This window comes from Chiloscyllium plagiosum, unplaced genomic scaffold, assembly GCF_037043375.1.
Source record: "Chiloscyllium plagiosum isolate Xiang-an unplaced genomic scaffold, Cpla_swu_hap1 HiC_scaffold_30, whole genome shotgun sequence".
NCBI lineage: Eukaryota > Metazoa > Chordata > Chondrichthyes > Orectolobiformes > Hemiscylliidae > Chiloscyllium > Chiloscyllium plagiosum.
This window is the reverse complement of record NW_028270168.1, coordinates 50,479,200-50,504,527: the sequence shown is the minus strand read 5'-3', so window position 1 is coordinate 50,504,527 and position 25,328 is coordinate 50,479,200. Positions and strand designations below refer to the sequence as shown.

The window sequence follows — 25,328 nt, the reverse complement described above, 5'->3', positions numbered from 1 at the left end:
GAGTTATTGGAGAATACCCATTTTCCCTAGAAAATCACATTAGCCCAAAAGTTACATTGATTTTCCAATTAATTTCAATACCTCAGAACAAACAAATCACTTGTATTTTCTGAACTTACCAAGGTTATCTGTCACAATAAGGGCACTCTGAAACACCTTTAACCCATGACCCACAATGTGGATAAAATCTTCAACTACCCGCATCAAGTAGATCGATCCAGGTGCAACCTTTGTGAAATGAATCAACATGACCGTATTAACAGTAATACCATGATTAATCCCTGAGAAAATCTTATTATTTCAATTACAACAGTCAATCTAGCATAATTAATTATTCATGGAGTTTGGAAGTGTAAGCACTTGTAATCCTGGACTAGAACTTGATTTGAAATGCAAAATTTAGGTCAAATATTTAAGTAAATTAATTACTGTTAGTGCATTATGTATTTCATGAAGAACATAAAATTTAGGTAAGTGTTGCTTCCCATTCTGGAATTGGATACAACTCCATGGTAATTCAGAAGTTTTATGCCGAAGCTACTGATTTCATAAATACTAAAATTTAAATTTCTCACCTTACGTTCAAATCACTCCATAATCTTCCCTCTCCTTATCTCTGTAAACTCTTCCAGGCCTACGGACCTCACAGAACTCTGTAATCCTCTAATTCTGACTTCTTGATAACCTAGATTTCCTATATCCCATTATTAGCGGCCATGGCTTCAGCAGTCTACGCCCATGATCTTCCTCAATATCTTCATCTACACGTCCAGTTTAGAATGTCAAAAGGACAGTGACAAGTTGGTGGAGTGGGAAACAGGTAAATACGGAGAAGTGTGAAGTGATACATTTTGGTACAAAGAATGTGAAGAGAATGTACAAAATAAAGAATACTGTGCTAAAGGATGCACAGAAGCAGAAAGATCTTGGTGTATATGTACCTAAGTTATTATAACTTAGGACAGGTACAGAGATTTGTTAAAAACATACACTATTCTAGACTTCATTATTAGGGGCATAGAATTCTGAACTCAAAAATGACACTGGTTAGACTACAGCTAAATATTTTGTACATTTAAGGATGCCACACTCTAGGAAATATGAGAATGCACTGGAAGGAATATAGAAGAGGTTTAATACAGTGTTTTTGAGAGGTAAAATGTTAGTTTTGAGAACAGAATGGAGAAGGAGGACTGCTTTCCTTGGAGAGGAGAAGGCTGAGGAGGGATTTGATACGAGTTTTCAAAATCATGAGACATCTGGACTGAGTAGATAGGGAGAAATTTTTCTTGCTCATAAGAGCATCACAAAACAGAGGGTAGTTTTAAAGTGTTGCAAAAGAAGGAAATGTGGGGTTAGAAAAAAACTTTTGCTCTTCCTACAGTGAGTGGCTCAGGTATGGAATTCATTGCTTGGAAATGTAGTGGAAACAGATTTAATTGAGTTATTTGTGAGAATATTGAATAATTATTTAAATAGAAACATTGTATAGATTTGTGTGGAAAAGGTACGAGTTGGTTCAGAGTGCCACTGCAGACACGATGGGCTGAATGGCCTCCTCCTGAAATCAAATGGTATATAGATTATAGATCCTATCCTATTCTGGGACTGTTTAATTCAAGAATAAGTTGAAATAAATTTAATGTCACCTGGAATTGGGTGCAGCTGTACTTCACTAAAAATTAACTTTAATTACTCAAATCAACTTTATTTAATTTTACTACCCAACTGTGACTAGTGGAGTGCCTCAGGGGTTGGTGCTGGGTCCATTGCTGTTTGTTATCTATATCAATGATTTGGATGAGAATGTACAAGGCATGATTAGTATGTTTGCAGATGACACTAAAATAGGCGGTATTATGGACAGTGAGGAAGGTTACCAGAAATTGCAGCAGGACCTTGATCAGCTGGGGAAGTGGGCTGAGAAATGGCAAAAGAAGTTTAATATAGATAAGTATGAGGTCTTGCATTTTGGAAAGTCAAATCAAGGTAGGTGCTTCATGGCGAATGGTAGGGCCCAAAGGAATATAGTGGAACGGAGGGACCTTGGAGTTCAGGCACACAGTTCTCTGAAAATGAAGTCACAGGAGGGCAGGGTAGTGAAGGCTGATTTTGCATATTGGCCTTCATCAATCAGCCATGATGTGGAGATGCTGCTGTTGGACTGGGGTGGACACCAGCAGCGCTCCAAAAGATTGTACTTCCAAATAAACATGTTGGACTATAACCTGGTGTTGTGTGATTTTTAACTTTGTCAGTCAGGGCATTGAGTATAGAAATTGGGAAGTTATGTTGCAGATGTACAGGACATTAGTAAGGCCTCACTTGGAGTACTGTGTTCAGTTTTGGTCAATTTGCTATACAAAGGATGTTATTAACTTGGAAAGAGTGCAGAAGAAATTTACAAGCATGTTGCCAGGATTCAATGGTCTGATTTATAGGGAGATGTCGGACAAGCTAGGACATTTTACTTTGGAGCATGGGAGACTGAGCATGGATCTTTAGAAGTGTATAAGATCATATGAGGCCTGGATAGGGTGAATGCACTCAGTCTTTTTCCCAGAGTTGGAGAACAGAGGACTATAGGGTATCAGTTTAAGGTTAGAGGGGAAAGAATAAAAGGGAACCTGAGGGACAAATTTTTAACACAGACGGTGGTACGCACATGTGATGAGCTGCCAGCAGAAGTAGTTAAGGTGGACACATTTCATAGTAATAGAAGCAGGAGTAGGCCATTTGGCCTGTCGATCTTGCACTGCCATTCTTTAAGATCATGTCTGATCTATCCATTGTTGCAGCTCCTCCTACCTGCATTATCCCCATAACCCTTAATTCCTCCACCATGCAAAAACCCATCCAACAGTGTCTTGAATATATTTAATGAAGATGCATCTACTGCTTTCTTGGGCAGAGAATTCCATAGATTCACTACTCTCTGGGAAACACAGTTCCTCCTCCTCCTCTTTGTCCTAAATCTACTCTCCCTATTCTTGAGGCCATGTCCTCTCGTTCTGGTCTCACCCACCAGCAAAAACAACTTGCCTGCCTGTACCTTATCCATCCATTTCATAATTTTATATGTTTCTGTAAGATCCCTTCACATTCCTCTAAATTCCAGTGAGTACAGTCCCTGGTGGCTCAACCTCTCCTCATAAGGTAACCCCCTCAACTCCACAATCAACCTGGTGAACCTCTTCTGCACTGCCTCCAAAGTCCGTATATCCTTCCTTATGTAAGGAGATCAGAACTGCACGCAGCCTCACCAACACCTTGTACAATTGCAACAGAAAGTCCCTGCTCTTAAATTCAATCCCTTTAGTATTGGAAGTCAATACTCAATTTGCCTTCCTGATTACCTATTGCACCTGCAACTCAACTTTCAGCGATTCATGTACAAGCAGTCTTAAGTCCCTCTGCACAACAGCATGCTGCAATCTTTCACCATTTAAATAATACGCTGACCTACTATTTTTACTTCCAAAATGGATAACCTCACATTTACCAACATTGTACTCCATTTATCAGACCCTTGACCACTCACTTCACCTATCAAAATCTGTCTGCAGATCCTCCACATTCTCTGCACAGGTTGCCTTTCCACTAAATTTGCCATTACCTCAAATAACAAATTAATAGCTACAGTTAGATGGAATCCTCCTCTCATAAAGTAATATTGTGAGTCGGTTTGATTCTGCTCTGAGTCAAAGAATGGGAATTCAGTCTCCACGCTAACAATAACATAATTTAAAAGGTATTTGGACAGACACATGGATAGGAAAGGTTGAGACGGATATGGGTCAAATGCAGGGAAATGGGGTTAGAATGGATGGAAATTTTGGTCAGCACAGACATGTTTGGGCCAAAGGGCCTGTCTCCGTGCTAAAGGATTTGATGACTTTAACTGACCACAACTTAGTTTTGTTAGCTAAAACATTCCTTAGTATCTCTGGCAATACTGCTTCAGTATTGCAGTGAAGTGTAAAGACTTGAGTATGGGCTCAAATACATGGCACATTTATAAATATCATAAGCAGTTTTGGGAGCCTTAGACAGATAGAGTCAGAGAGTCATAGAGATGTACAGCATGGAAACAGATGCTTCGGTCCAACTTGTCCATGTCTATTCAACCTCTCTCTATAGTGTACAAGTCCTGCTAAGATTTGCTTTCCCAAAATGCAGCACATTGCATTTATCTAAATTAAACTCCATCTGCCACTTCTCAGCCCATTGGCCCATCTGATCAAGATCCAATTGTAATCTGAGGTAACCTTCTTCGCTGTCCACTACACCTCCAATTTTGATATCATCTGCAAACTTACTGACTATACGTCTCATGATCACATCCAAATCATTAATATAAATGACGAAAAGTAGTGGACCCAGCACCGATCCTTGTGGCACTCCACTGGGCACAGGCCTCCAGTCTGAAAAACAACCCTCTACCACCACCCTTTGAGCCAGTTCTGTATCCAAATGGCTAGTTCTCCCTATATTCCATGAGATCTAACTTTGCAAACCAGTCTCCCATGGGGAACCTTGTCGAACGCCTGACTGAAATCCATATAGATTAAGTCCACCACTCTGCCCTCATCAATCCTCCTTGTTACTTCTTCAAAAAACACAATCAAGTTTGTGAGAAATGATTTCCCATGCACAAAGCCATGTTGACTATCCCTAATCAGTCCCTGCCTTTCCAAATACATGAGGAGTCCCTCCCACAACTTGCCCACCATCGGCGTCAGGCTCACTGGCTTCTCCTTACCACCCTTCTTAAACAATGGCGCCACATTAGCCAACCTCTAGTCTTCCAGTATCTCACCTGTGACCATCAATGTTACAAGTATCTCAGCAAGGGGCCCAGCAATTACTTCTCTAGCTTCCCACAGAGTTCTGGGGTACACCTGATCAGGTCCTGGGGATTTATCCACTTTTATGTGTTTCAAGACATCCAGCATTTTCTCCTCTGCAATTTGGACATTTTTCAAGATGCCACCATCTATTTCCCCACATTCTATATCTTCTTTGTCCTTTTCCACAGTAACTGGACTTCATACTAGTCCAAAATGATGAACATTTATTCACTGTTCACACTTTATACCAATGCAAGTTTAAGCTGGATTTCAGTAGGACCATCTTACAACAGGCTCATGTGATCTGACATAATCTCTGTCACTGATAACGCACTTTAGCTATAGTGATTGAATCGAGGTTGTCCAGATGGATCTCATTGGGACTGTCAACTTAAGCCAATCAGGGAGTCCTGGCTGACAGATATTAACAGGAGTCTCCCCCTCACTGTTTTGATCACACAGCACTGTCCTTTGATGTGAAGGGCAGTGTTTGTCACTAGCCACCAGGGTGTTTTCCTATCTTCCTGGTGGTGGAATTTGAATAAAGATTCGAGGAAAAAAAAAATAATCATGGAATATCTTCCTATCTTCCTGGTGGTGGAATTTGAATAAAGATTCGTGCACTTTGTGTCTTTCACTGTGTCTCACACCTGCACACACACACCATGGGTGCTGGGGAAAAAAATAAGCACTACCGCACTTAGGTGGTAGTGTGGGGGTTAGAAAAGAGAAAAAAATAAAAAAAATTAACAGGAGTCTTTTTCCCCCCTCCAACTCTATTTTGATTTAATCCCTGCCCTCCCCTTCAATGTTTGATCACACAGTATTGCCTTTTGTGAAGGGCAGTGCTTGTCACTGGCCACTCGGGTGTTTTCCTATCTTCCTGGTGGTGGAAATTGAATAAAGATTCGTGCACCTTGTGTCTCTCACTGTGTCTCACACCTGCACACACACAACATGGGTGCTGGGGAAAATAAGCACTACTGCAGTTAGGCGGTCATGCGGGGAAAAAGAGATAAAAAAAGGAAAAAAATAAACAGGAAGCTCAGACATCCTGTTCACTGAGAGCTGGCTCTGCGGGAACTGGATCAGTGAATGAAGGACTCTTTACATTTCTGTGTTAAGGAGGAGAGGAGGCTGACCTCTGAACAGCCTGCAACCACATAGTCAGTGTGTCTTATTCACTGCTGTTGGCATCTTCCTACTGAGGAGGAGTTTATTTTAAATTTTTCTTTTTCTTTATTGTTTATTGTGATTGCTTGTTTTCTGGCTTTTCGTTCTGCTTAAAAAATGATAAAAAATGGAAGTCTCAGGGATTCTCCTCATTCTAGGCACAGGCTCTAAGCTAGCTGGTCAGAGTCCAAGTACTGTGCACGTGTAAATAATAGGTTATTGGTAACGGGATACTGCCCTCTATGGAGTTATTTGACTAGTTATTAACATATAGCTATTAACTAGGAGAAAGTGAGGACTGCAGTTGCTGGAGATCAGAGCTGAAAAATGTGTTGCTGGAAAAGTGCAGCAGGTCAGGCAGCATCCAAGGAGCAGGAGAATCGACGTTTCAGGCATAAGCCCTTCTTCAGGAATGAGGAAGGTGTGCCAAGCAGGCTAAGATAAAATGTAGGGAGGAGGGACTTGGGAGAGGGGCGTTGGAAATGCAATAGGTGGAAGGAGGTTAAGGTGAGGGTGATAGGCCGGAGAGGGGGTGGGGGCGGAGAGGTCGGGAAAAAGATTGCAGGTCAAGAAGGCGGTGCTGAGTCCGAGGGTTGGGACTGAGATAAGGTGGGGGGAGGGGAAATGAGGAAGCTGGAGAAATCTGCATTCATCCCTTGTGGTTGGAGGGTTCCTAGGTGGAAGATGAGGCGCTCTTCCTCCAGACGCCATGTTGCAATGGTCTGGCGATAGAGGTCAAGGACCTGCATGTCCTTGGCGGAGTGGGAGGGGGAGTTGAAGTGTTCAGCCACGGGGCGGTTGGGTTGGTTGGTGCGGGTGTCCCAGAGGTGTTCCCAATTCCTTCGCCTCTGCCACATCTGCTCCCAGGAGGACCAATTCCAATACCGAACAACCCAGATGGCCTCCTTCTTCAAAGACCGCAATTTCCCCTCAGACATGGTTGACGATGCTCTCCACCGCATCTCCTCCACTTCCCGCTCCTCCACCCTTGAACCCTGCCCCTCCAATCGCCACCAGGACAGAACCCCACTGGTCCTCACCTACCACCCCACCAACCTCCAGATACATCGTATCATCCTTCGTCATTTCCACAACCTCCAAACACACCCCACCACCAAGGATATATTTCCCTCCCCTCCCCTATCAGCGTTCTGGAAAGACCACTCCCTCCGTGACTCCCTCGTCAGGTCCACACCCCCCCCCCCCCACCAACCCAACCTCCACACCCGGCATCTTCACCTGCAACTGCAAGAAATGCAAAACTTGCGCCCACACCTCACCCCTCACTTCCCTCCAAGGCCCCAAGGGATCCTTCCATATCCACCACAAATTCACCTGCACCTCACACACATCATTTACTGCATCCGCTGCACCTGATGTGGCCTCCTCTACATTGGGGAGACAGGCCGCCTACTTGCAGAACGCTTCAGAGAACACCTCTGGGACACCCACACCAACCAACCCAACCACCCCGTGGCTGAACACTTCAACTCCCCCTCCCACTCTGCCAAGGACATGCAGGTCCTTGGCCTCCTCCATCATCAGACTATGGCAACACAACGCCTGGAGGAAGAGCGCCTCATCTTCCGCCTCGGAACCCTCCAACCACAAGGGATGAATGCAGAATTCTCCAGCTTACTCATTTCCCCTCCCCCCACCTTTTCTCAGTCCCAGCCCTCAGACTCAGCACCGCCTTCTTGACCTGCAATCTTCTTCCCGACCTCTCCGCCCCCACCCCCTCTCCGGCCTATCACCCTCACCTTAACCTCTTTCCACCTATCGCATTCCCAACGCCCCACCCCAAGTCCCTCCTCCCTACCTTTTATCTTAGCCTGCTTGGCACACCTTCCTCATTCCTGAAGAAGGGCTTATGCCCAAAACGTCAATTCTCCTGCTCCTTGGATGCTGCCTGACCTGCTGCACTTTTCCAGCAACACATTTTTCAGCATATAGCTATTAACCCCACATACTACAGCATGGAGACTGAATTTCCATTCTTCTTACTCAGAGCACAATCAAACCAACTTGCAATAGTATTTTATGAAAGGAGGATTCTATCTAACCGTTCTTATTCATTTTTTTATTTGAGGTATTGACAACCTGAGTTAACTTTAATATAATAATGAGGTGGTGGTGTAGTTATATTGTCACTGGACTAGTAATCCAGAGATCAATGCTAATGGGGGCATAGCTTTAAATTAAGGGGTGGTAGGTATAGGACAGATGTTAGGGGTAGGTTCTTTACTCAGCAAGTCGTGAGTTCATGGAATGCCCTGCCAGTAGCAGTGGTGGACTCTCCCTCATTATGGGCATTTAAGCGGGCATTGGATAGGCATATGGAGGATAGTGGGCTAGTGTAGATTAGGTGGGCTTGGATCGGCGCAACATCGAGGACCGAAGGGCCTGTACTGCGCTGTATTCTTCTATGTTCTATGTTCTGGGTACATGGATTTGAATTCCACCATAGCAGCAAATGGTGAAATTTGACTTCAATAAAATATGGATTAAAGGCTACCCTAATACAACCACTGATAACTGAGGGGGGAGGTGTGGCTCAGTAATGTCTTTTTGGAGGAGGAAATCTGCCATTCTTAGCTGGTCTGATCTACATGTGACTCCAGAACATAGCTATCTGGCTCACTCATAATTGCCCTATGAAACGTGCTAAAGAGCCAGTTGGTTCAAGGGTATCTAAGGATGAGCAATAAATGCTGGTCTTGCCAGTGATGCTCCACATACCATTCAAGAATTTTCTAATCTCAGTGGTTGTACTCTCATTTCAAAGTATAAGGCCATTGCAATCAATGTTCACTTCCAGACTTCAGCTCATAACCCAGCACACAATGCTTAAGTGCAAAATTAAGGAATTGGGAAATACTTAAGATGCTGTTTTAGTTGTTACGTTGGAGTGAAATCCTATCTGCTCCCTTGGATGGATGTAAAGGATCCCAATGGCTTATTTGAACAAGAACAGACATGGTTTCCTGGCCTACATTTATCCAATTTAATTTCTCAGAACAACAACTGCACATCTAAATATTTCATTGGCTGAAGTTTTTTGTGATAGCATGAAAACTTGAAGGGGCTATATAATTTCAAGTTCCATCTTTTTACAACATTGAGTATCTCAATTTTCAAATGAAATTTGACAAGTTTTCATATTAATACGTTGAGAATTGGCTCACATTTAATGAAGCTGTAGCAAAACAAAATCAACATAGATTTTTCATAATTAGTGTGATAATAGCTGCGGAAGTGGAAAGAGACTTAGGAACTATAGTAAACTTGATTTTCAGCATCTCCATTGTTTGCAGAATAATGATAATGAAGTTAACAGCACAAATCCAACTCAAGTCAGAGCGTGTCAGATTCATTTTGGTCAGACCTACCCTATCATCAAAAAACAAAGCTGAAGGAAATGGAGAGCAGAATCACACATGCCTAATATTATAAAGGAGGCTAGAAAACCTTGATTTCAATCACCAGACAGTGTCAGAATGTGGCCTCAGATCTTTTTAACTCATGGACCCCACTACCCAATGGAAACACCTAAGAAGCCAACAGGAGAGAGTCTGATCTTACATACAAGGAAGTTGATGTTGAGGATTCAAAGAAACGGTCATTGGTTGTCGGTAAGTTGTTGGAGGGTTCTAATAGATATTTCAGCAAAAACTTGTACAGTTCACAGATACAACATGATATAAACTTATCATTTGATATAGAGGTTTCCAGTATTGTTGAGCTGATCTTGACAATGTTTGACCTCCATTTCACTGTAAACAATAGCAAGTTGATTGTAGTCAGCAGGAGGTTATGAACAAACCTCAAGCACTTACTGTTGCATAGAAGGGAGTCACTTACCTGAAGTGCATCATCCCATTTTGCCCTGTTCTCTGCTTCAAGCATGTAGCTGACAATCTGAAAGAACTTCTGGGTAAACAAAAAAAAAGTAAAGATGATGTAATTCCTTTTTTTCTTCCCATCCGATTTCATAAATTACTTATTTTATCATTTGGTGTTCAAGAATTCAGGTTTTAGAATATGATCCAAAGTAAAGAAGAACTATAATTTCTTTGAAACCTAAAAGGTTTTTCACTATTTAATGTCTAATATCCAGGGTGATAGCTGGTTGTGAGCCACGTGGTGTTACATTCAATGTGCAGCTCAACTAATTTCATAAACTGTGAATGAAGATGCAAGAATGGACTGAATAATTAAATATTGGTGTCAGTTTTAACACACCCAACACCTGAAATTTGCCCAGCAAGAATAGTGTTTTGGAGAAGTAAAGATGAAACTGATTTGGCTAACTGGCTAAAAGTTATTTTCTCATTATTACCTTTTCAAATGCCATTCTACATTTGTTGATCTTCCAATCAGCCAAGGATCCCATTACAGGCAGACAGGAGCCTGTTTCACATACAAAAGTGAGACTCCTAGTGAATCAAGGGAAGATCAGTACTATGAGACCTTGACAGATGAGCCATAGCAGGAGATACTGACTGACTAGAAAATGCCATTGTAAGGTTTGTAAATATACAGAGTCCTCGCTTGCTTTGGGCAGCATGGTGACTGAGTGGTTAGCACTGCTGCCTCTGTGCTGGGGACCCCAGTTCAATTCTAGCCTTGGGCAATTGTCTGTGTGGAGTTTGCACATTTTTCCCATGACTGCGTGGGTTTCCTCCAGGTGCTCTGGTTTCCACCCACAGTCCAAAGATATGCAATTTAGGTGGATTGGCCATGCTAAATTGTTCAGGGATGTACAGGCTAGTTGGGTTGACCATGAGAAATGCAGGGTTATAGGCATAGGGGAAGTTCGTCTAGGTGGGCTGCTCTTTGGAGGGTTGGTGTGAATCTGATAGGCTGAATGGCCTGCTTCCACATTGTAGAAATTCTATGATTCCGTCTTCACAATCCCCAAACTTGCTTCTCTTTGAACTGCCAAAGTGTTTTTTCGCCCAATGGTGAGGCTTTATATCAATTTATTGTATCTGCTCATCAGCCCTGCCTGTTTTCTGTGTGAATCAATGCAATGCAAAACCTAAATGTGGCCTGGGATCTAAAAAGACTGAAAAAGACAGCAGCCAGGATACCTTGGATATTCACTTGGTTTACTGAGCGACATCTGGAGATCCTGGTGGATACAGTAAATACAATAACAGATGCCCACTTCCTGTCTGATTAGAATGTGTCCCCATTATAACCAGGAGGATGTAGTTGGAGAACATAATGATGGTTAGCAACTTAGAGAGCACACATAAACCTGGATTCAATGCCACAAGTGTTTCAGGGACCTGCCATATTTAGGTAAGTTGAGTAAGACTTTCATTTACTCAATGTCCTTCCTTGCAACAAAACATGAAACATAAAAGTATCTGGTTTCTGCAGTGAACTTGTTACTCATCTGTCTTGAAGGAAATACATCCAAGTAGCTCATGTAGCAACCTTGTTAATATGTGAGGTTGCCAAAGAGGAGACGCTGTTCCAAACCAAGAGGAGAAATTTCCACCTCTATATCATTTCATTACCTTTGCTCTCTTTTTCATTCTAAAGAAATGGGAAAAATGCCTGAGGACAGAGCCAGAATTCCAGTATTACATTCCATAACGACACTGGAGGATGGAGGAATGGAACGTTTCAGTTTGCCAACAAGGGAACTTGAGGGTGATGGCAAATTCACTCTTTCAGGTGCACAGGACAGTGGAGGAGCCATCTTCTGGAATAGCATAGCCTTTAATGTATTGATGATGGATGTGGAGGAATAGTAAAGTTTGGGAAAGTGGCATTTTTCATTGGATGGTGGATGCATGGCACTCAGCATGAAGAAAATCTATTCTGCTGACATGAGTGGTCCATTCAGAAATATGAATGAGAAATACTGAAGATCTCTAAGAATTTCTAAACTAAAATACCTTGCTACTCCCTCAGGTCTCAACAGTGCGGTCACTCCCTTGGACAAAAGGAGGAAGAAAATTCGTCTGAGAAGGATCGTAACACTAGAATAGCTAGGCTTTAGATTTGAGAGTCGAGAATGTGGTGCTGGAAAAGGGCTTATGTCTGAAACATCAATTCTCCTGCTCCCCGGATGCTGCCTGACCTGCTGTGCTTTTCCACACCACATTCTCGACTCTGATCTCCAGCATCTGCAGTCCTCACTTTCTCCTTTAGATTAAAGACACAAGATGTCAAATGGAACATCGAGGAGTGTGTAGGAGGTAGTGGCTGAGGCAGAGGGTTCAGAGGAATGTCCACCTTTGAGAGGAGAGGATAATCACAATGATGCTCTATAGGGCAGTAAGTGAAAGCCACAGGAGTCAGTGTTTTTGGATCTACTACTTTTCGTCATTTATAAAATGATTTGGATGTGAGCATAAGAGGTATAGCTAGTAAGTTTGCTGATGAGTTTAGTGGACAGCGAAGAAGGTTACCTCTGATTACATCAGGATCTTGATTAGATGATAAGTGGCTGATGAGTTTAATTCAGATAAATGCGAAGTGCTGCATTTTGGGAAAACAAATCTTCGCAGGACTTACACACTTCATGGTAAGGTCCTAGGGAGTGTTGCTGAACAAAGAGACCTTGGAGTGCAGGTCATAGCTCCTTGAAAGTAGAGTCGCAGGTAAATAGGATAGTGAAGAAGGCTTTTGGTATGCTTTCCTTTATTGGTCAGAGTATTGGGTACAGGAGTTGGGAGGTCATGTTGCGGCTGTACAGGACATTGGTTAGGCCGCTGTTGGAATATTGTGTGCAATTCTGGTCTCTTTCCTATCGGAAAGATGTTGTGAAACTTGAAAGGGTTCAGAAGCGATTTACAAGGATGTTGCCAGGGTTGGAGGATTTGAGCTATAGGGAGAGGCTGAACAGACTGGGGCTGTTTTCCCTGATGCGTTCGAGGCTGAGGGGTGACCTTATAGAGGTTTATAAAATCATGAGGGGCATGGATAGGACAAATAGACAAAGTCTTTTCCCTGGGGTCGGGAGTTCAGAACTAGAGGGCACAGGTTTTGGATGAGAGCGGAGAGATATAAAAGAGACCTAAGGGGCAACTTTTTCATGCTGAGGGTGTTACGGGTATGGAATGAGCTGCCAGAGGAAGTCTTGGAGGCTAGTACAATGTTGTGGTTCTGTTCGCCGAGCTGGAAATTTTTGTTGCAAACGTTTCGTCCCCTGTCTAGGTGACATCCTCAGTGCTTGGGAGTCTCCTGTGAAGCGCTTCTGTGGTGTTTCCTCCGGCATTTACAGTGGCCTGTCCCTGCCGTTCCGGTTGTCAGTTTCAGCTGTCCGCTGTAGTGGCCAGTATATTGGGTCCAGGTCGATGTGTTTGTTGATGGAGTTAGTGGATGAGTGCCATGCTTCTAGGAATTCCCTGGCTGTTCTTTGTTTGGCTTGCCCTATAATGGTAATGTTGTCCCAGTCGAATTCATGTCGCTTGTCGTCTGCATGTGTGGCTACTAAGGATAGCTGGTCGTGTCGTTTCGTGGCTAGTTGATGTTCATGGATGCGGATCGTTAGCTGTCTTCCTGTTTGTCCTATCTAGTGTTTTGTGCAGTCCTTGCATGGGATTTTGTACACTACATTAGTTTTGCTCATGCTGGGTATCGGGTCCTTCGTTCTGGTGAGTTGTTGTCTGAGGGTGGCTGTTGGTTTGTGTGCTAACGATCCGCATCCATGAACATCAACTAGCCACGAAACGCCACGACCAACTATCCTTAGTAGCCACACACGCAGACGACAAGCAACATGAATTCGACTGGGACAACACTACCATTATAGGGCAAGCCAAACAAAGAACAGCCAGGGAATTCCTAGAAGCATGGCACTCATCCACAAACTCCATCAACAAACACATCGACCTGGACCCAATATACCGGCCACTACAGCGGACAACTGAAACTGACAACCAGAAGCGGCAGGGACAGGCCACTATAAATGCCAGAGGAAACACCACAGAAGCGCTTCACAGGAGGCTCCCAAGCACTGAGGATGTCACCTAGACAGGGGACGAAATGTTTGCAACAAAAATTTCCAGCTCGGCGAACAGAATCACAAAAACGAGCACCCGAGCTACAAATCTTCACCCAAACTTTGGGCTAGTACAATTGCAACATTTAAGAGGCATTTGGATGGGTATATGAATAGGAAGGGTTTGGAGGGATATTGGCCAGGTGCTGGCAAGTGAGACTAGATTGGGTTGGGATATCTGGTCGGCATGGATGAGTTGGACCGAAAGGTCTGTTTCCATGCTGTCCATCTCCATGACATGGAGAGTTTTGAGAAGATTTGTAACTTAGGTTGAGGTTTTGGATGTAGGTTTGCTCGCTGAGCTTGGAGGATTATTTCCAGACATTTCATTACCTTACTAGGTAACATCTTCAGTGGGCCTCATGTGAAGCAATGTTGAAAATTACTGCTTTCTATTCATATGTTTAGGTTTCTTTGAGTTGGTGATGTCATTTCCTGTGGTGATGTTATTTCCTGTGGTGAAGTCACTTCCTGTTCCTTTTCTCAGGGGGTGGTAGATGGGGTCTAAATCAATGTGTTTGTTGATAGAGTTCTGGTTCCAACTGAGCAGTAAACCTCTTCAAGCTAGCAGACAGTACATCAAAGGGTTGACGGTGATCCAGAAGGAAATAAGGGTTCAAAGCAGATGGAGGGAATCTCATCATTCTTGGTTTTCTTTGTCAGGGGTCTGTGAATTGTGACCAATCAAGTACTACTGTCCAATAGCACTGATCTCCATAGTTATTGAAGTGCTTTGAGAGGTTAGTCACGGCTTAGCATACCAAACTGCCTTGATCCTTCGCTATCACCTACCAACACAATAGGTCCACAGCAGATCCATCTTCCTGGTCCTACAATCATCCCTGGAACATCTGGATGACAAGGATACCTATGTCAGGCTCCTAATTACCTATGGGTGGCACTGCTGCCTCACAGCATCAGGGTCCTAGGTTCGATTCTAGCCTCGGGCAACTGTCTGTGTGGAGTTTGCACATTCTCCCAGTGTCTGCGTGGGTTTCCTCCCACAGTCCAAAGATGTGCAGGTCAGGTGAATTGGCCATGCTAAATTGCCCACAGTGTTAGTTGCATTAGTCAGAGGGAAATGGGTCTGGGTGGGTTACTCTTCGGAGGGTCGGTGTGGACTGGTTGGGCCGAAGGGCCTATTTCCACACTGTAGGGAATCTAATCTAATCTAATCTAATTTTAACTCTGCCTTCAAATATGATAATTCCAAACAAACTCATCTCTAAACTCTGAGACCTAGACTTGGCTCCCCCCTCTATAACTGGATCCTTGACTTCCTGACCCATAGACTGCAATCAAGAAGAAGAAATGACAACAATTTCTTCACCATAATCCTGAATACAAGTGCCCCTCAAGGCTTTATACTCAGCCCCTACTGTACTCCTTATAAACTCAAGACTGTTGTGGCCAAGTCTTGCCCCAACTCCATTTATAAATTTGCTGATAATACCACTGTTGTCGGTCGAATCTCAAATAACAATGAGACAGAATACAGAAAAGAGACTGAATGCTTAGGAGCATTGTTTCAAGAAAACAACCTCTCCATCAACATCAGGAAAACAGAGGAGCTGGTCATTGACTTCAGGAAGCGAAGTGGAGGTCATGGCCTTGGCTGCAACAATGGCACAGAGTGGAGATGATCGAAAGCATCAAGTTCCTGGGAGTGATTATCACCAACAATCTGTCCTGGTCCACCCATGTTAATGCGATGGTCAAGAAAGCCAAACAATGTTACTAATTCCTCAGGAGGCTCAGGCCATTTGGTATGTCCACAAGGCTTTTTACCAATTTTTATAGAAGCACCATAGAAAGCAGCCTATCTGGATGCATCAGTGTGGAATAGCAACTGCTCTTCCCAAAACTGAAAGAAACTACAAAGTTACGAATACAGCCCAGTCCATCACACAAACCAACTTCCATCCATTGACCCCATCTATACTTCCCACTGCCCTAGAAAAGCAATCAACATAATCAAAGACCCCTCCTACCCTGGTTATATTCTCTTCTGCTCTCTTCCATTCGGCAGAAAATATACATGTTTGAATACATGTATGAACAGATTCAAGAACCGCTTCTTCCCAGCTGTTATTAGACTCTTGAATGGACCTCTCAAATGTTACTTCCAATCTCACTCTCTGCACCCTCGCTGCGGCTGGGACACTGTATTCTGCACTCTATCCTGCTACCCTGATGCACTTTGTCTGGTATGATCTGCCTGTATAGCTCGCAAAACAACATTTTTAAATTCGTCTTGATACACGTAACAAAAATCAATCAATCTACTATGGCTGCTCTAACAAACACTCATTCATACAGTTGCAGGAAAGACCCTAACAGTTGTCTACAGAAAACGTTTGACTGCCACAATCTTCACAACTTTATATTCTAAGACATTAGCTGGCTGCCTTCACTTCTTCCAAACCAACACAGCAATGCTTCATGGGATTGTCCAAGTGCAAATACCCTGCATTGGGTATAGCACTGAGGGGTATGTAGAATATGCAGATATTTTTTAAAAATCTGTCTGACATAATTCTATATAAATTAATTAGTTTTTGCAATGGTGGCATGCATTTAAATTAATGATTATCTAAAATGTACAGAGGTCATAAAGTTCTGCAACAGTACAATTTCAATAAGCAATGAAAAACATGTTAGCTTGGCTGCCATCTATGTAAAGACTCCGACTTTGTTCAGTGTTGGCATGTGGTCCGTCACTATGTCCTCACAATGTTTTCAGATGACATGCTGTTTGATTATTGGGTTCCTTGCAACAATGGCATCCTGCAGAACTCCTCAGCATGTCTCTGGGCACAAATCAACATTTCACACCACTAGCTCAGCATCTCTGACCTTGGAGTCTCCTGGCTCTTCTTGAAGCACTTTTCTCTTCTCTCTTCTGAGGGTATGGGACCATGTTTACTCTCTATCTGAGGTCACACTGCCCTACTGCATTATACTTGACTAGAGACAAAAAAAACCTGCAGATGTCGGATTCCAAAGTAGACAGCTAGGAGGCTGGAAGAACACAGCAAGCCAGGCAGCAATCAGGTGGTGGAGAAGTCGACATTTCGGGTGTGACTTATCTTCAGGACTGGGGGTGTAGGGGGAGTTGCAGGTAAAGTTGCAGTGATGACCAAGTGCCCCAAAGGAATGAAAAAAAAACATGGATAGGAAAGGGTTAGAAGAATATGGGCCAAGTGGAGAGAAATGGGGTTAACATGGATGGAAATCAACTAGTTTGATCCAAACGGCCTGTCTCCGTGCTATAGGACTCTAAGACTGCTGCCATGGCTGTTGCTGTGCCTGATTGGACTGCATATGTGACAGAACGGCATACTTGTCTAGTGTTGGACTTCTTCTTTAAAGAACACCATTTCTAATCTTGTGCCATTCTGAAAAGCTAATCTTCACCCTATTGTTTTATTTAATTCTTGAATCAAGTTAGCTAACCATTCTGCTTGGTTATCCCATGATGCTACATCCACTGAACATCATCTTAGCATTAATCTGTCATTAATATCTTCAAAGGCTGCAGCCAATAAAAGCAACCCACAATCATTTTTTCTCAGGTAAACCAGTAATAAGCATACCAATGGCAGTTATATACCAGATACAGTATTTTTTATGAAGAGAAAATATTTGTAAATGTGATTGATGTATGACTTTGCCAGTTCTACAGGGCATCCTGACAGAGTCATAGAAACGTACAGCATGGAAATAGACCTTTGAATCCAACTCATCCATGCCGACCAGATATCCTAAATTAATCTAGTCCCATTTGCCAACACTTGGCCCATATCCATCTAAACCCTTCCTACTCATATACCCACTCCTTTTAAATGTTGTAATTGTACCACCTTCCACTTCTTCCTCTGGCAGCCTACCTTTGCCACACCACCCTTTGTGTGAAAACGTTGTCCCTTAGGTCTCCTTTACGTCTTTCCCCTCTCACCCTATACCCTCTAGTTTAGCACTTCCCCAACCCAGGCTATTTACTCAAATCATTGCCCCTCATGATTTTATAAACGTCAACAAGGTCACCACTCAGCTTCCAATGCTGTAAGGAAAACAGCCTCTCCCTATAATTCAAACCCCCCAAGCTTGGCAATATCCTTGTAAACCTTTTATGAACCCTTTCAAGTTTCACAACATCCTTCATATAGAAGGGAGAACAGAATTGCACACAATATTTCAAAAGTGGCTCAACCAATGTCCTGTACAGCCACAACGCCTATTCTCAATGGTCTGATCAATAAAGGAAAGCACATTAAACACCTTCTTCACCATCCTATTTACCTGAAACTCCATTTTCAAGGAACTATGAACCTGCACTCCAAAGTCTCTTTGTTCAGCAACACTCCCCAGGACCTTACTATTAAGTGTATCATTGCAATCCTGATTTGCCTTCCCAAAATGCAGCTTCTCACATTCATCTAAATTAAACTCCATCTACCACTCCTCGGCCCATTGGCTCATCTGATCAAGATCCTGTTATACGCTGAGGTAACCTTCTTTGCTGTCCACTACACCTCCTATTTTGGTATCATCTGCAAACTTACTAACCACACCTCCTATATTCACATCCAAATTATATACATAAATGATGAAAAGCAGTGGACCCAATATTGATCCTTGTGGCACACCACTGGTCACAGACCTCCAGTTTCAAAAGCAACTCTCCATCACCACTGTCTGTCTTCTTTCTTCGAGGCAGTTCTGTATCCAAATGGCTAGTTCTACCTGTATTCCGTGTAATCTAGCCTTGCTAACCAGGTTACCATGAAGAACCTAGTTGAACACCTTACTGAAGATCAAGTCCACCCCTCTGCCTTCATCAATCCTCTTCATTACTTCTCCAAAAACCTCAATCAAGTTAGTGATTTCCCACACACAAAGCTGGAGACAGAAACTGCAAAACAAAAGCAAAATATCAGTTATTAAATACAATCCTCACTTGTATATCACCAGAAGGAGGAATATAGCTGGCTCTTTTGAATGTATCTGTCACGTTCCGTAGTATGTCTGCAGAGAATAAGAGATCTCCACTGTAGAAATTCTTTCTCGCTATTAAACCCAGCATAGTTCTTATTACTTGTATCATGCCCTCTCCTGCCAAGGTCCGCTGTCCTTTAGCGAGGTGCTCTCGGATCTAAATAAAGCAAATAAACACAGATTCACCATATTGTCACTCAGAACAATCAGATTATTCGAACATTTAGATTAGATTAGATTACCTACGGAGTGGAAACATGCCCTTCGGGCCAACCAGTCCACACCGACCCTCCGAAGAGTAACCCACCCAGACCAATTTCCCCTCTGACTAATGCACCTAACAATATGGGCAATTTAGCATGGCCAATTTATCTGACTTGCACATCTTTGGACTGTGGGAGGAAACTGGAGCACCTGGAGGAAACCCACACAGACACGCGGAGAATGTGCAAACTCCACACAGACAGCCGCCCAAGGCTGGAATCGAACCTGTAAGGCAGCAGTGCTAATCATGGAGCCACTGGACTGCCCTTTCGCTGAGACTAAATTTACTGTTAGTTATTTTAATGATTACTAATCATTGCCTCATTTGTAAATGATCTGCTCCAACACTGTGAGAAAATATCCATATTAATGTATTTGTACACTGATGAGCGGAGTATTAATCTTTTGTTATTTCATTAACTTAACCCACAACAATTCTCAGGAACTCACATTCAGGCCTGCAGATTCACCACCTACAATATTACATTGTATTGCTAGATACAATGCTCAAAATATACTATTCTTCCTAATTCACAAAATAAATAATCAAATGACCTAAAAAGCAAAATATAATCATTTGGTTACTGTACGCAACCTAAAGAGCAAAATATAATCATTTGGTTACTGTACGCAAAAGTTAAATGGAATATTCTGAACATTACATTCAGGTCAGAGATAAAACCTTGAATTCTATGTGCACACCCCTGAGGAATCCATGCACACTTGGAATAGTCTGAAAGTCTCCATGACCAGGAGATTTCAACTGGTTCCAGCAAAACTAAGTAAAACAGCTAAGCAGGGAAAGTTAGACTATTAAATAGTGGGTGATATCAAATATATAGTTTAACCCATGAAAAACTATTAAACACACCCCACTCTTATCTCAAAGACCCCAAACACTACCATCTCCAGACTGTGACCTGACACTCCCAGATCTCAATCTGTCTGGGACATGACTCTGGATAAAGTTAGCTAGCGTGAACTGGGCTAGGTGAACAGGAAAAAAATGGTAAGTAATCAGTGGCCGTCATTTAAGGAGGAAATTCATGATTCTGAGCAAAAAATATCCCAGTTAAGAGGAAAGATTCTAAGACAGGAATAAACCAGCCATTACCAACCAAGAAAATTAAAGAGACTATAAAGAAAAATCATCTAAGGAGGCAAAAATTAGTGATAGCCCTGAAAACTGGGATAAATTCAGAATCTAGCAAAGGAGAGCTAAAATGATATTAGAAACTGAATTACAAGGGCAAACTAGTATGAAATATAAAAGCTGATAATAAGAGTTTGTTTAAATATATAAAAAGGAAGAGAGGGGTGAAAGTGGTCATAGACCTTTTGGAAAATTATTCTGATGAAATCGAATGTGAAGAAAGATGAGAAGAAAGAGTAGGAGTAGTCTCTATAGTTCCGAGAGATTGCTCCACCATTCAGTGTTAGTTTTGTTGCCTCAACTTCACTTTCCTGCTTGCCACCAATACCTACCCATAGCACTTGATTTTCTGAGAGTTCAAAATTCTATTTCAGTCTTAACTATACTCAATAATGGAGCATCCACATCTCTCTGCAATATAAAATTCTAAACATTAACAGAACATTGAGTGAAGAAGTTTTTCCCCAACTTAAACACTAAATGATTAACCTTTTTTATCGAATTGTGTTCTGTATTCTAGATTCCCAACTAGGGGAATCAACTTTTCAGTGTCATTTCAGTCAGATCACTCATCTTTCATTAGTGTAAACTACAGGGGGTTTAGGCCAAGCCACTCAGCCTCTTACCATAGCAATTCACAAGTGCAACGAAGAAGAAAATAATGTAGTCATTATGTTTGATTCCAAATGTATGGTAAAGTGATGTACATTCTAGAACCAAGACACTTGTATGATGGGATGTTTGGTTATCAATTCAATTACCTTCAGAATTTCTGAGTGGAGATTATGAGGTGCTTCCTGCAACATATATTAGTGAGAGTGTCAATAGGATGTGTTCAGGACAATAGGCTAGATCTCAATATCTACAATCACTCTTCAGATTATTTCTCCTTTTTCACTTGATTCATTGCTGTCAATGTCTCCAAGAAAGTCAAATGCCAGGGAACTCTTTCATTTAATTTGTAATAAGGTCTTGTTTATTTTTGCTGCATATATCCCACAATTTGTCCTTTTGATTAATGTGTAAATAAAGATGGATGACATTAATTGCAGTTTCTCAAAATCATGGGTACGATTTTAAAGGATTTTCCCATCTTATCCATGAAATTGAGAAAGTTTTAGAAGGCAAATGCAGATGACTAAAAGTAAAAATAAAGAGGGAGAAAATAAAAAATGAGCAAAAACCAGCACATAATTTAAAAATAGACAGTATGAGCTTATTTAAATATTTAAAAAAAAAGAAAAGAGAGACCAAGGTGAACATAGGCCCCTTAGAGAACAAGGTTGGGGAACAATAATGAGGAAGCAAGAAATGACAGGGAACTTAATAAATACTTGTATTAATCTTCATGATGTAGGACAGTAATATTTGTTGGCCATAATTAATGGGTAAGAGTACTGCCAAATAAAAATGACACATCTTGTCAAATTTTCTTTGTTTTGTATTCTAAAACAGAAACACCATAATAATGGGAAAAGGATGCCGTGGCCTTTGAGGAGGTCCACAGGACATTCATAAGAATGTTCCCAGGAATTAAGGTCTCGTCATATGAGGAGCGGTTGAGGACTCTGGGTCTGCATTCAATGATGTTGAGATGGATGAAGGGATATCTCATTGAAACTAACAGACTACTGAGAAGCCTGGATAGAGTGGATGTAGAGAAGATGTTTCCATTAGTAGGAGAGACTAGGGAACAAGGGCACACCCTCAGAGTGAAGGGACAACAATATAGAACTGAGTTGAGGAGGAATTTCTTTACCCAGAGAGTGGTGAATCTGAGGAAGTTATTGCCGCAGAGAGCTGTGAAGACCTCATTGTGTGTCTTTAAGACAGAGGTAAGTAGGTTTTGTTAAGTAAGGGAGATCAAAGATTATTGGGAAAAGGCAGGAGAATGGGGTTGAGAAACATATCAGCCATGATCGAATGGTGGAGCACTTTCTCTGGGTTGAATGGCCTACTCCTGCACCTAATGTCTATTGTCTAATGCTGCTCCTCTTTCTTATGGTCATATGGAAAGCAATATTTTTATAATGTTAAAATTAGTACCAACTGGCAGTCAAATGGACTCTGATTGGTAAAAGTGCACCAGTTAAATGATTTCTGACATGGAACAGCCAAGTTTTGTTGAAATTTAAACTGGGTAGTTTCACTGATTTTTCAAGACATAGCCTGAGAAATGAATCAGAGAATGGCTGTCATCTGTTTTGTTGATTTGAAACAAGTGCGATGTGTGCACATTTTCTCTCTGGCTACAAACAGGGCTGTAAGTATCAATACATGTAGCTTTTAGCACATGCAAATATGACACACTGCAGCTCTGACTAACAATCTTAAATTGGTTGTCAGACTAATTGAAGCAGCGTTCCCTCTACCTCCAAGGACTGGACAGCGATCACCGTGAGGGAACTCCGCAATGAGGATAATTTAATTAATCTTGAATAATCATTGGATCGCATATAATGTCACACACAAGTGTTTTTGAGTTTCACAAGCACAGACTGGTTAGTTAGGATCATACTTTGATTGTTGTGAACAGCTGAAGAGCTGTGTGGCTTGACACAATCCGCCCATCTTTTGCACCCACATACCTGGCACCCATTGACACTAAATTCATCCACCACATTATTACTTTGTGTGTTAGTGAGGTCATCTTTATGACTTGACGACAGCATCATGTTAGTGGTGAACAACACTTTTGTTGATAATGTATAGCAGAACATGAAATCTTATGTCAGGACATCTATTAATTGTAGACAGAGATAATGCGCTAATTTAAGTACAATGGCTCAATTAGCTGTTGTTTGGGTTAAACTGAAAAATCTCACGAGGAGCACTTATCTGCCACAAAAAGAATAAGAGTTTTAACATTTGCAGCCACCTCTCAGTAGCATTTGAATTTACTTTACATTATTTGCTGAGCATTATGATGTTCTAATGTAATGGTTTGAGGGCTTGAATGGTATAGTATTCTTCTCCTGGTGAAAGAATTAGATAATATAAGGTAACCTATTAAGAATTGTTTCAATACATATAATAGCTGAACTTAGAAATCTACCAAATGGGAATGGCAGTGCATTCACGTGCAACAGAAAAGATTGAAAAAAATGACTCATTAGAATTATATTGTCTGAGGCTGCTGACTCATAAAAAGAAGTTGATTTTTTCTGTAGCTTCAAAAAATTAAGCAAAATACTATCTACCTGGCTACGATTATTGAACCAAAATGTAGCAACATTGCAATCTGTTAATCAATGAACTTTGTAAGGCTGGAACTGAATTAGCTGTTGTGGTAGCACCTGATCAGATTGACATAAATAAGGCTGCAGTATTGCGTGCCATTGGCATAAATATGGTTTCAAATCAGAATTAGCTTGCCTGCTCCAGCAAGTAAGTGAAGTCATACGTTAGAACAATGGTAGCATTGAGGTAGGGGGTAATTCAAGGTAACAGGGTCTATTTTGAACAAAGAATCATACAAATCAACATACAGGGAGTTCTGCACAAACAGCAGCTGCAGAGGTCTGTAGGAAACCATTTGATAAGGAATGTGAAGAACAGACAGCCTAAAATTTGTAGCAAGCATAAAAGAGAAAAGTAGGATCCCAGAATAACAGAGACAGATGATAAGGGTGGGATTATGGCTCGTAAAAATCTAGGAGATCAGACAAGTTCATTGAACTGTGAAAGTGATTGAGTTTTAGTCTTATCAATCGAAAATTTGGTCAAAACAGTTCGTCAGAGTAGGGACAGGAAATTTCATCTCAGAATACAGTATGTGCCTATAATGAGTTGTAGCGCAGCTGCAAGATAGAGGGGCAGTGTCTAATTGAGCCTCCAAAGTCAGGTGGGACTGAAATTGCTCACTGTTCAGTAGCGAAAGAATGTTAACTGTAGATGTAATCATAAGACAACATTAGTACTGTGACCCACTGGAGACATTCTGCTGGATATTACAGTTCTATCGAAGGGTCACCAATTAGAAATATTAATTCTGTTTCTCTTCGCATCCACAGATTGCTGTTTCATTGATAATGAATAATATTGAATGATCTGCTGAATACATCCAGCATTTTTGCTTTTTAAATATTAGCTTCAGTATGGTACTGTTTTGTGGCAGCGACCATGTGGACTTAGAGTCATAGAGATGTACAGCATGAAAACAGACCCTTCGGTCCAACGCGTCAATGCCGACCAGATATCCCAACCCAATTTAGTCCCACCTGCTAGCACTCGGTCCATATCCCTCCAAATCAGCTTCCACCACTTCCTCTGGCAGCTCATTCCATACACGTACCACCTTCTCCGTGAAAAAGTTGCCCCTTAGGTCTCTTTTATATCTTTCCCCTCTCACCCTAAACCTCTGCCCTCTAGTTCTGGACTCCCCTATCCCAGGGAAAACATTTTGTCTATTTATCCTATCCATGCCCCAGGATGCCATCGCTCTCAGGATTTATCCTATCCATGCCCTTCATAATTTTGTAAATCTCTATAAGGTCACCCCTCAGCCTCCGATGGTCCAGGGAAAACAGACCCAGCCTGTTCAGCCTCTCCCTATAGCTCAAATACTCCCATCCTGGCAAAATCCTTGTAAATCTTTTCTGAACTCTTTCAGGTTTCACAACAGCTTTCAGATAGGCAGGAGACTAGAATTGCACACAATATTCCAACAGTGGCCTAACCAATGTCCAGTACATCCGCAACATGACCTCCCAACTCCTGAAATCAATATTTTGACCAATAAAGGAAAGCATACCAAACACCTTCTTCACTATCCTATCTACCTGCGACTCTACTTTTAAGGAGCTATGAAAGTGCACTCCAAGGTCTCAAGGACCTGACCACTAAATGTATAAATCCTGCTAAGATT

The 25,328-nt window shown here is 41.9% G+C and overlaps 1 protein-coding gene across 7 annotated transcripts in view; it reads right to left on the bottom strand.

Moving 5' to 3' along the window:
- The window catches only part of adgrb2 (adhesion G protein-coupled receptor B2), an 805,995-nt gene that overhangs the window by 325,257 nt on the left and 455,410 nt on the right, over positions 1–25,328 (bottom strand). For all 7 annotated transcript variants that reach the window (XM_043717943.2, XM_087976927.1, XM_087976929.1 and 4 more), the window contains 3 exons: positions 19,007–19,201; positions 9,885–9,953; positions 120–228 (listed from right to left, as the gene is read on the bottom strand). In XM_043717943.2, the coding sequence (XP_043573878.1) occupies positions 120–228; positions 9,885–9,953; positions 19,007–19,201 (373 nt within the window). The remainder of the gene's footprint in view (positions 1–119; positions 229–9,884; positions 9,954–19,006; positions 19,202–25,328) is intronic.